General features: G+C 34.6%; 1 protein-coding gene across 1 annotated transcript in view; it reads left to right on the top strand.

Annotated features, from left to right (window-relative positions):
* LOC129053200 (deleted in azoospermia protein 3-like) overlaps positions 1 to 12,438 on the top strand; it is a 48,552-nt gene that overhangs the window by 28,604 nt on the left and 7,510 nt on the right. Inside the window, exons 10-11 of the mRNA XM_063721476.1 lie at positions 9,452 to 9,549; positions 11,893 to 11,964. Of these exons, the coding sequence (XP_063577546.1) occupies positions 9,452 to 9,549; positions 11,893 to 11,964 (170 nt within the window). The remainder of the gene's footprint in view (positions 1 to 9,451; positions 9,550 to 11,892; positions 11,965 to 12,438) is intronic.

Raw genomic sequence — 12,438 nt, 5'->3', positions numbered from 1 at the left:
CTCTCCCAGGTTTTTGCATGCTTAAGCAATGGCTGGTCCACATAATGATAAGAATTCAGTTACTTTTTGATTGACTATACAGTCCATGAAAGGTAATATTAATGTGGCCTTAGAATGAGCGTGTATCTGCCTGGAATCTGCCTCTGGCCTTACCCTCCGTAAAAAAAAAAAAAAAAATGTGTTCAAGAGAAACAGAAATGTTTTGCTATTAATTACTCTTAAATAAGAATAGGAAGAAAAAAGAATACTACCTCTAAAACACCCGAACTGCTTTCCCGCCAAATAACTAGTTCCAAAAGTATTTGAAAGCAGCTGTCTTCATGTGTCTGCCTAGTTTATTCTTCTCTAAGGTTAGCAATTCATCCAGCTATTCTTTACTTGCAGTGTTTTCCAGATGCCTCCTCATATAGATTGCTGACTTCTGGGTATATTCTGGTTCTGGAATGGGGAGATTTCTGATGTGTTTTACTATATTTATAAATCCCGTGAGTGTCTGGCATGTAATTTCTCTGATCCTGGTTACCTTGATATTTAAAGTAGGATTTGACATCCTCTGTCACTTACTGGTGATAACTAACGTTTATTTTCTTTTTAGTTTGTTTTATTTATGTCTTAGTTTAAAAGACATTTTCTTTGATGGAAAATAAAGTAAGAAAATAGTGGTGAAATAGTTCTTCAGTGTCTCTCGTTTGTTGACATTTTCCATGTACTTGAAACGGGTAGGGTATACCTCTGCTTCTTTTTCGTCCTGTGAACGATGGCTAGAAAAAAAGCCCTGTTTCTCACATTTACTGTGAGCCATTACGTAATCTGGGTGTATTCATGTGTGATGCTATGTATATGTTTTCAATCACTAAGTATTTATTGAATCGTAGAAGACATTATACTGTCTCTTTTCCAGTTGCGGATTATATACCGCCCTTAGTTTTTTGAAATGAAGTACAGAAAAAGCCGTAACATTTATAGGAGAACTTCATATTACCCTGTGGTCTTGTCAAATACAAAACCCTTTGGAAGTATTTTAAGAAAGAAAGAAAGCAAATGCATTAATTTAACTTACATTGAAGTCTGTCTTAATAGAGCCTTATCACCAGAATAAGAAATAACTTCTGGGTGGGCATAAGTACACAGTATAAATAAGGTCAACTTGTCTGGTGAAATAGTCACTTCTTTTTTCATTAGTCTGTTCCTCCTCCCCAGCCAAAGGGCCTCACTTGACAGAATATTTCTTTCTTCATAAAATCAGTCACTCATTTAGAATCTGCGGTGCTGTATATAGAAAAGTAATGTTTTAAAACTTTTTCATAGTTTTTTATATTGGGAATAGTATTTCTAATTAACAAAATGTTTTACCGTATTCATACATTCTTGCTGTAAACTTTATTTATAGGCCTATCCTACTTATCCAAATTCAGCAGTTCACGTCATCACTGGATGTCATTTGCTTGTATATAATTGTCAGGTAATTTAAGAGGGAGTAAAATCATTTACTTTCAGATATTATTGAGCCCTTTGTTATACAAATTGCTTGAATAGTTTGCCATTTTAAAGTAGTGAAATGTACCTAAAATTTAAGACAACACTTAGAATTAGTCTAGAATGAAGGCCTCCGTATTATTTAGAAGTAATTGCATAATATTTTGACAGGAATGTACTTCGCAAAAACTTCACTGTAGAACAGTTTTTTGAGACTTGGTGTCCCCTTCTATATTGTAGCATGGTTTTTTTTCATCTTTGCCGTCAAATAGCTGAAACATTCAGACGGACTTTTATCAATTTTTTAGAAAGACAGAGTGAAATAAAATTACTACCCACCTTTTAGAGCACAGAATTTGAATTATATTTGTATTTTAGCTGGCTGCTTCACAATAATAGTCCTCTGCGTCTCTTTTCATAGATATGACTGTGTATATGACCCATAATCATATCTGTGGTAATAAATTCCAAGAACTAATATCCTTGAGATTTCCACAATACCAACCCCAGAAAATTGGGAAAAAGTTGAGGTTTTACATAATAGAGTTAACAACAAGAACGTCAGAGATTAGAAACCTAAAGTAATTCTTTTTTCTGTTCCGTTTCTTTTATTATAATAACAAATTAAAGGAGCCAGCGTATGTACTTCAATATTGTGTTATCTCATGTATTTTTGAAAATGTGAAGGAATATTTGAATGATTTTTGTTTCCTGTCTCTACTAAAAACACAAAAAGATTAGCCAGGCGTGGTGGCGCACACTTGTAATCCCAACTACTCGGGAGGCTGAGGCAGCAGAATCACTTGATCCTGGGACGCAGGTTGCTGTGAGCTGAGATTGTGCCACTGCACTCCAGCCTAGGCAGCAAAGAGAGACTCAGTCTTAAAAAAAGCGATGCCATGAATATCTTTGTGTAAATATCTTGGCACGCTTCTGCTATTAATTTCTTGAGATGAATTGCTATCAGTGAAATAGCTAGGTGAAAGCACTTTGCCCCTTTTATAATGATTTTATAACTACTTCTCCTTTTTAGTATACTGGTGAGTATCCCCGCTTATCAAATCATGATGCACCTTTTCCACAGTACTCTTGGTAAATCACGTATTGGTATTTTCTCATTGACGGTGTGTAGAGCGCTCTCTTTTCCACACCCATTCCAGTGAAAGTTACTAGTATTTTTTAAATTGTCAGCCTAATAGCTGGAAAATATTACATTGTGTTGATGCCCACTTTTTAAAATCATCATTGAAGTTGATCATTGATCTTTAGCTTTTTAAATTAGGTTTTTAATTTCATTTTTCTTACTGATTCATAGAAGACTTTGTATTGGTATTCACTTTTGTCATACATAGTGGAAAAAATATATAGGAGTAATAAGGAGGTGCCCTGGTGCCCTTACCTTATTCCTGTTTTCAGTTCAGTTGACTCAACTAGTTCACTTGTAAGCTTGATGATAGGGTAGAATGAGATTGATCGAAAAGAAGATTCCTTTATCTCTATTTTACTTGGGTTTTAAAAAAATTTAAAAATGAGTGCTGTATTTTGTCAAATGATTTTCAGTGATGAATTAAAGTAATGTGTCCTGCAAATTGAGTATTCTTGCATTCCCAATATAAACTTAGACTCTTTATATACTGCTGGAATTTCCCATTTGTGTTGAGGGCAGGGATGGATCATCTGGGTGAGGCTTTGTTGCTTATATGCTTTTAGCTTTGTAAAATGCTTTGAGAAATACTTTCTTCCTCTTTGAAAACAGAGTTTCGGCATAGCATTCTTTTATTATCTGTGGCCACAACCCATTTTTCAGGTCTCATATATACTTTTGCTTTCTTGTGTTTTCTTGCTTTGTTTTGCCAGGATTGTTTATTGCTTGAATTTCATCCTCCCCACGCACCACTCCCCGAGAATCTGCGCTTTGATTTACTAAAGTTTTCATTCTGATTTTCACGTCGTATTTTCTAAATTTTATCACTCTCTTTATTTGCTCCTCCTCTTTTGCTGCCAATGTAACTTTGCTGACTACAGATGATAGGCTTTTTCCTGGTCAGTTTATATAAATACCAGTTTGCTTACATGTTGACACAGTAATTGAATTAGATAATACTGGCAAAGGAGCTGACCTCCCAGGAGTTTAAATAACGATAATTTTTTTGCAGCTTTTAGCTGTCGTCGTCACTTGGTTGTCCACATGTAACAAGGAATGTATTTGCTCTATGTGGCAATGAGAGTTGTGTATATGATGGTCTTGAAGCTCACTCCTGTTTACTATTCCAACATTTCTCATTTCAAAATTCAACAACTCGCTTGAAGATATGATTAAGAAAATTACTTCTTTAATGCAGTTTGTTTTCAGGATGCCATTGACGGTTACGTTGGCACTTTCTTTAAACTTAAACTTTTCTTATCCTAAGCATTGATTTATATTTTTGGCCATAGTTTAGAAGTAACCAAAGGTTGTCTGTTGATTGTGGATTCTTACATATACATTATATAATTATGTATAAATACACACACAGTGGGAATTGAACAATCCCTGCTAATCGAGCCATGGCAAAAATGAAGTACATTGCAAAAAATGAAGTACATTGCTTACTTTGTTTGCTTTGATCGCCACCCGCTGGCCGAGGACTAGGACATGATCATTACTTCCTTAATTTAAAATATGATGACTCTATTAAAGAGATTCGGTGAATTTTATATGTACGATTCCAGTTAAGCAGGCAGCCAGTTTATAAGATCCAAGCTAAAGTCAAACTTCTTATAAAACCAAATGCCTTTTTTTTCTTCTTTACCAAACTACGGTTGTTTCGGGTATCCAAATGAGTATGAGAATCAGAAGAGGCGCCAGAGATCTTTTCCAGCCATTTGTTTTGAAGCAAGGAAACTGAAACTGAGGTCATGAAAAGATTCACTTTCGTGAGCAATGGAAATCAGGTTCTTCCCAAACAAGAATTTTCCTCTTCAATTCTTGTGTCACTGTCACAAGGTTTCTTAACCAGACCCTTTGCAAATTTGGCACCAAATAATTCTTTATTGTAGGAGGCTGTCTTTGCATTGTAGGATGTGCAGTAGCATGGCTGGGCTTCAGCCCATCAGATTGCAGGAATACATCTTAGCTGTGACAGCCAATCTCTAAACGTCGCTAAATGCCCCTGGGGCTCAAAAATCTTGCCCAGTTGAGAATCAGTGCATTTCCATAACCTCTCATAATCTGATACAGGTTTCTGCCAGATGTTAGATTTCTAAATTAAAATACATCCAAACACTATGGTGCAGAGACAATACTGTAATGTAGCTTGTTTATCAAAGAAAAACATAGCCAAAGTTCATCCACAAATCAAGGGGGAATTGAAAAAGAGAAGAACTACAAGAATTTCAGAATTTCTTTTGTTTTATTCTGTTTGGGATTTCTGAATGAACTGAGAAGGAATTGGTGAATTGTGTATAGGGAAGGGAAATCTAATCAGGTTCCTAATAGTTCAAGATAATGCAGCTTAATGTCATTTGGAAAAAACAATAATGGAAGACATTTTTAGAAAGGAAAAACTTAAAAATAGTGTTTTAAATTTTTCTTCCACAACACTGTCATGAAATAAAGCTGTTAAAGGAAAGCATTAGGCATTAGTTACAAACCCAAAATAGCAAGTACAGGCAGGAAAGAAAAGAGAAGTGCAGTAACCTCGGCTTCAGTTGATTTCACAATTTAGATTTCATGTATAGTAAAGCTGTGTAGAATCAGTAACTTCTAGCATCTAATTAACAAAGTAGGAACTCCTTTCTTACTACTATAAGGTTATTGTGTTGTTCAAAAAGATACACAGTTTCTTTCGTCTTTTGTTTTCTTTCAGACAGCTGTATGTGTAATAGCTTTCTCTTAGGCAGCTTTTTGTGCTTTCAGAGTCAACAGCACTTCACCAGTGATTTTTAAATTAATGATGTGTCATAGTTTCCTGGTGTTTCGATTAGTTCTTAATTAAACTTTTTTTCAAAATAAGTCAGCTAAATAGTGGAGCCAGAAAAGAAACTTGAAAACAAATCTGCTGAAAATAAATTCAAATAACAGGACACTAACTTACATTGGCATACCACTTTTCCACTTTTACCACTTTATACGTACAAAATGAATTCACTCATTTATATCTATCAGGCCACTGTGAAAATTAGAATTATCACTTGGACTGATTTCGTGTTACTCAGGAAGAAAAATGTTATTTCAGAAGATGCTTTGAACACCCTAGCGTTAGGGAAGAAGATTATAAGAAATTGGTTTAAAACATTGAGGTTTATTTTGTTTTTGGTGCGGCTTCTTTTTTTTTTTTTTAAGGTTTATCTTTAGTCTACTCAGTAAAGTGAAAAGTTGCTTATGAATGTAGAACAGGATGATTTTAAAACTTTAATTTTTACAAATCTAAACTTTCTAGTTTTGGGTGTCTTTTTTAACTACTTCACAGAGTATTTTCACAAATACTGAATGAGTATTCTTCCACAGCATTATACAAGACACGGTGATGAGCGACACTAGGTTTAAGAAAGTAGTATATCCTTTGGTTAAAATTCCATGCTGATGTCCTCTGATTAGTTTAAATCCTGAGCCTGAACTGAGCTGCACTGGTGACTAATTTCCAATGAAAATAACTTATATAAAATATATTATACTTAAAATACAAAAATGATATTTCACATTGTGTATGGGTTTTGCCTGCATACGTAATTATGATGTCTACTTTCCAAATTACAGTCTGCTGCAAATCCTGAGACTCCCAACTCAACCATCTGCAGAGAGGCCAGCACCCAGTCTTCATCAGCTGCGGCTAGCCAAGGCTGGGTTTTACCAGAAGGCAAAATCATGCCAAACACTGTTTTTGTTGGTGGAATTGATGATAGGGTATTGTATTCATACCTCATTGTTACCTTAAAGTACATCATGAACAGTGGGATTTGGGCCCTGTTACAAACTTAATGTGTTTTTGTACTTCATGGAGGTTTAGAATTGCTTTCAGGTTTGAACCATAGGTACTAAAAATATCTTTGACAAAGAGCTACTGGTCATTTGGGGATAAATGGGGAAGAAATTTCCCTCTCATGGTAGTAAAATTGTAGTAAAGTTGAAATTTTTGAATGCTGAATTTTTACTCTGACGTTCCATTCTGTTCCATAGACGGATGAAACTGAGATCAGAAGCTGCTTTGGTAGATACGGTTCAGTGAAAGACGTGAAGATAATCACAAATCGAAGTGGTGTGTCCAAAGGGTGAGTAATTTTATCAAAAATATCTGAACTCTAGTCCCCTGTTCTATAGGTATGAGACAAGACTTCAAAACTGATATTCTGACCCTTGTATAAATGAAACTGTTTGCGGTGTTAATTTCTTTCACGTAGGGGATAAAAGGTTATTACCAGTTCTTTTATTTAATCATTTTTCTAATGTTTGTTTTGAAATGTCTGCAATTTTTATTTCATACAGATGAGTTAATCAGTTTTCTCAAATAGTTGTTTTCTTCATACACTGCACAGCATCTTTAATTTTAACCACCTTGTCTTAGATAGTAAGTTAAATTCAGGTTCACAGATGTGAATTCTTTGTTAATCAGTGAAGTTTTCACAGTACCCTAATCCTAGCACATTTTGACATAGTTCTACTTAAGAAAAAGTAGTATTTGTAGAGGATCTGTCATGTGCATGTTAGCAAATACTTATCATGGTATATTATTCATCTTTGGTCATGATCACGTCTGTATATAGAATAGTAGAAGTTCTGAACCATGTACTGTATGATGGTGATTTTATGCTTCATTTGTCTGCCTTTATAGCTATGGATTTGTTTCATTTGTTGATGACGTGGATGTCCAGAAGATAGTAGAGGTAAGTAATTCAATGGAAAAGTCTCTTATTTATCTTACTGATACGACGTTTAGTGTTAGTGATATACTCAGACTTGTGTAAAATTTTGAGAAAGTTAGACTTCCTGTGCAAAATCCAAACTCAGAGTAACCTCCCATAACTTGATAGATCATGTTTATTTTTGAGTGCACACCTAGGTTCATGAACTACAGACAGGAAAGGTTGGAGACAGGGTGATGAAAAGTTTTTGATCAACTTTCACTTGATGCCTCTTGACACTGATTAGAGTGGCAAGGGTAAATAAGGTGGCTTCATGATGACAACATTTAATTTGGTGCGTAGTTGTCACTGATCGTCTATGATGATAGGAACCTTAGAAAGCTTTAGGTGTTTACCCAAGTCTTGGAAGCTAAGACTTGAAAATGGATTCTAGTTTTGTTACTGTTCTCTTTTCAGTCACAGATACATCTCCAGGGTAAAAAGCTGAAGCTGGGCACTGCAATCAGGAAACAAAAGTTCTGTGAGTAGGAAAAGAAATTGTTCTTTTTTGACCCGGGTAGCTTTTCAAATAACTAAAAATAGGCTTTTTTCTTCTTGCTTTTCAAAAAGGCGCTCGTCTTGTGCAGCCACGTCCTTTGGTATTAAATCCTCCTCCTCCACCACAGTTTCAGAACACCTGGAGGAATGCAAACACTGAAACTTGCCTGCAGCCCCTAATCACGCTGAATCCTATAACTCAGTATGTTCAGGTAAGAAGTGCTTATGGTCCTGTTCTCTTGTTTATTGTAGTCATCCTTGCGTCTGTGGAATTGTATCTACACTTTCCATAGTAAGTGGCAATGGAATCCCTGTTTAAACAGTGTGAGTAATGGGAAATTTGTTACTTTTGTTAGAAATTTCTTACTCTTAGTGTTGGTTATTTGAGCTAAAAATCTTCTATATACTTTGCAAGGCTTTCTCTCAGAAATGACCTCTTTAGACACATGAACAAATCTCTTCCTGTCTCTTCCTTTTTCACCCTATGTAACTAGTTGCTAAAGTATTTGGAAGCAGCTCTCCTTATGTGTCTGCCTAGTTTATTGTTCTCTAAGGTTAGCGGTTAACCTAGCTATTCTTTACTTGCAGTGCTTTCCAGATGCCTCGTCATATAAATTGCTGACTGCTGGATATATTCTGGTTCTGGGATGGGTAGATTTCTGATCTCTTTTACTCTATCTGTAAATCCCGTGAGTTTCTGGCATGTCATTTCTCTGATGCTGGTTGCTTTGATGTTTAAAGTGAGATTTGACATCGTTTGTCACTTACTGGTGATAAATAACATTTATTTTGTTCTTCGTTCCTCTTATTTCAGTGTGTGTTTAAAACACCTTTTCTTTGATGGAAAATAAAGTAACAAAATAGTAGTGAAATAGTTCTTCAGTGTCTCTCATATGTTGACATTTTCCATGTAGTTGAAACGTGTAGGGTACACCTCTTCTTCTTTTTTCCTTCTCTGAGCAATGACTAGAAGAAAAGCCCTACGTGTTTCTAGCATTTACGGTGAGCCATTACTGAATCTGGGTATATTCATGAATGCTGCTACCTGTATGTTTTTAATCAGTAAGAATTTATTGAAACGTAGAAGACGTTATACTGTCTCTTTTCCAGTTACGGCTATATACTGCCCTTAATTTGTGGAAATGAAGTATAGAGAAAGCCGTAACATCTGTCGAAGAACTACAGTATTACCCTATAATGTTGTCAAATACCAAACAATCTAGAAGTATTTTGCCAAAGAAATAGCAAATGTGTTAATTTAACTTACATTGCAATCTGTCTAAGTGGAGCCTTATCACCAGTGTAAGAAATAACTTCTGGGTGGGCATAAGTACCCGGTATATATAAGGTAAACTTTGGCTGGTGAAATAGTCACTTCTTTTGTCATTTGTCTCTTCTCCCTCCGCACCCAAAGGGTAGCACTTGACAGAGAATTTTTATTTCTTCATAAAGTCAGTCATTTAGAAATCTGCATTGCTGTACGTAGAAAAACAATTACTGTTTCAAAGTTTTTCATATTTTTGTTATATTGGGTATGATATTTCTTTCTATTAAAAAAAATGTTTTACCGTATTAATCCATTCTTTCTGTCAACTTTATTTTCAGGCTTATTCTACTTATCCAGATTCACCAGATCAATTTATATCTATAAATTCCGTCATCCCTGGATATCAGTTGCCTGTATATAATTATCAGGTAATTGAAGAGGGAGTAAAATGTTTTACCTTCAGCTACTATTGAGGCCTTCAACTTGTTTATACAAATTGCTTGAATAGTTTGTCATTTTAAAGTAGTGAAATGTACCTAAAATTTAAGAAATCACTTAGAATTCGTGTAATGAGGACCTCTGTGTTACTTAGAAGTGATGAAATAAGATTTTGACAGGAGTGTACTCAGCAATAACTTTTGTGTAGAACAATTTCTGAGATTTGTGTTTCCGTCTTTGTTTCAGCATGTATTTTGTTATCTTTGCTGTCAAAGAGCTGAAACATCCAGGCTGACTTTCATGAATCTTGCAGAGATATAAAGTGAAATAAAAGCTTTACCCAATTCTTAGAGCACAGAATTCCAATTGTATTTTTATTTTAGCTTGCTGCTTCATGGTAGTAGTTCTCTGGGTCTGTTTTCAACGATACAACTCTTATCTATGACCCGTAATCATATGTGTGGTAACAAATACAAAGAATTAATATCTTTGAGGATGCTACAATTCTATTTCCAGAAAATTGGGAAGATTGAGGTTTTCCATGTAGAAGTAACAACAAGAACTTTCAGGGATTAGAAACCTAAAGTACTTCTTTTTTTCTATTCTGTTTCTTTCATTATAACAAAGGAGCCATCATGATAAATACTTCAATATTATGTAACTCACGGGTTTTTGAAAATGTGTAGGAGTATTTACATAATTTTGGTTACTTTTTCTTTTTAAAAAAAAAAGATTCCACTGCACTGGCCTGTTGGGGCGCAAAGGAGTTATGTTGTTCCTCTGGTAAAGCGAATTAGTGAAACATATACTTCCTCTTCTTTCTTGATTTTTTGTGTGTCATATGTGCCTATAAATATTTTAAATCATCCTTTATATTAATGTGTTACGTTTTGTTACTTTCTTTTTAACCTGCCATGGCAGCAACAGTGCCTTTTTCTCTCTCAGGTTTTGTATGCTTAAGCAATGGCTTATCCACGTAATGACAAGTGTTCAGTTACTTGTTGGTAGATTATTTAATGTAAGAAAGGTAGTCCTAATGTGGCTTTACCTAAGAACGGTAGTATTAATTTGGCTTTAGAAGAGCATGTATCTGATTAGAATCTGCGTCTGGATTTACCAAGCATAAAAAATTTGATAAAGAGAAACAGAAATGTTTTTCTGTTAATTACTCTTAAAGAAGAGTAGGATTAAAAAGAGCATTACCTCTATAACACCTGAGCTGCTTTCCCCCATGTAACTAAAATATTTGAAAGCAGTTCTTCTCATGTGTCTGCCTACTTTATTCTTCTCTAAGTTTAGCAATTAATCCAGCTATTCTTTATTTGAAATGATTTCCAGATGCCTCTGCATATAAATTGCTGACTTCTGGATATATTCTGATTCTGGAATGGGTAGATTTCTGATAGTTTTAGATATCTGTAAATCCCATCAGTTTCTAGCGGGTAGTGTCTCTGATCCTTGTTACTTTGCTATTTAAAGTAGATTTGACATATTCTGTCACTTATTGGTGATAAATAACGCTTATTTCCTTCTTAGTTCATTTTATTTATATCTTAGTTGAAAAGACATTTTCTTTGATGGAAAATAAAGTAACAGAATAGTAGTGAAATAGTTATTCAGTGTTTCTCATTTGTTGACGTTTTCCCTGTGCTTGAAACACATACGGTATACCTCATCTTGTTTTTCCTTCTCTGAACAATGGCTAGAATAAAGGCCCTACTTTTAACATTTACTGTGAGCCATTACCGAATCTGGGTGTATTCATGCCTGCTGCGTACCTATATGTATTCAAACAATTAGTATTTATTGAAACATATGAGACTTTATACTGTCTCTTTTCCAGTATTGGATTATATACTGCACTTAGTTTTTCAACATAAAGTACAGAAAACGCCATAAATTCTGTAGAACTACATATTACCTTATAATATTGTCAAACACAAATCAGTCCGGAAGCATTTTTACAGGGAAATAGCAAATGTATTAATTTAACTTACATTGAACTCTGTCTTAATGTAGCCTTATCACCAGTGTAAGAAATAACTTCTGGGTGGGCATAAGTACACAATATAAGTAAGGTTAAGTTTGCCTGGTGAAATAGCCAGTTCTTTTGTCATTTGCTGTTCCCCCTCCACGCCCAACCGTAGGACTTGACCGAGAATAATACATTCTTCATAACTCAGTCAGTCATATGCAATTCTGCATTGTTGTATATAGAAAAATAATTAGTATTTCAATGTTTTTCATATTTTTGTTCTACTGGGAATATTTCTTTCTAATTAAAAAAAAGTTTTACCTTATTAATTCATTCTTTCTGTATAATTTATTTTCAGGCATATCGTACTTATCCAAATGCACCAGTTCAGGTCATCACTAGATATCAGTCGCCTGTATATAATTATCAGGTAATGTAAGAGGAAGTAAAATGATTTGCTTTCCGATATTATAGAGGCCTTTAACTTGTTTATACAAATTTCCTGAATAATTTGTCATTTTAAACTAGTGAAGTGTACCTAAAATTTAAGGCGACACTTAGAATTAGAGTAGAATGAAGACCTCTGTCTTATTTAGAAGTAATGAAGTAATATTTTACTTGGCAGTAACTTTTCTGTAGAACAGATTTCTGAGATTTGGTGTCCCCTTCTTCATTTCTGGATTGTAGTTTTCATCTTTGCTGTCAAATAACTGAATGAAACATCCAAAGTTGACTTTGCTGAATTTTGTTAGGGAGATAGAGTGAAGTAAAATTATGATCCACTTTTTAGAGCACAGAATTCCAATTATATTTTCATTTTAGCTGGCTGTTTCACGGTGGTAATTCTCTGGATCTCTTTTCATAGATAGGACTATGTCTATGACCCATAATTATATCTATGGTG

Source organism: Pongo abelii, chromosome Y, assembly GCF_028885655.2.
Source record: "Pongo abelii isolate AG06213 chromosome Y, NHGRI_mPonAbe1-v2.0_pri, whole genome shotgun sequence".
Classification (NCBI taxonomy): domain Eukaryota; kingdom Metazoa; phylum Chordata; class Mammalia; order Primates; family Hominidae; genus Pongo; species Pongo abelii.
The sequence above is the reverse complement of the archived record's forward strand: the minus strand, read 5'-3'. Positions and strand labels throughout refer to the sequence as shown.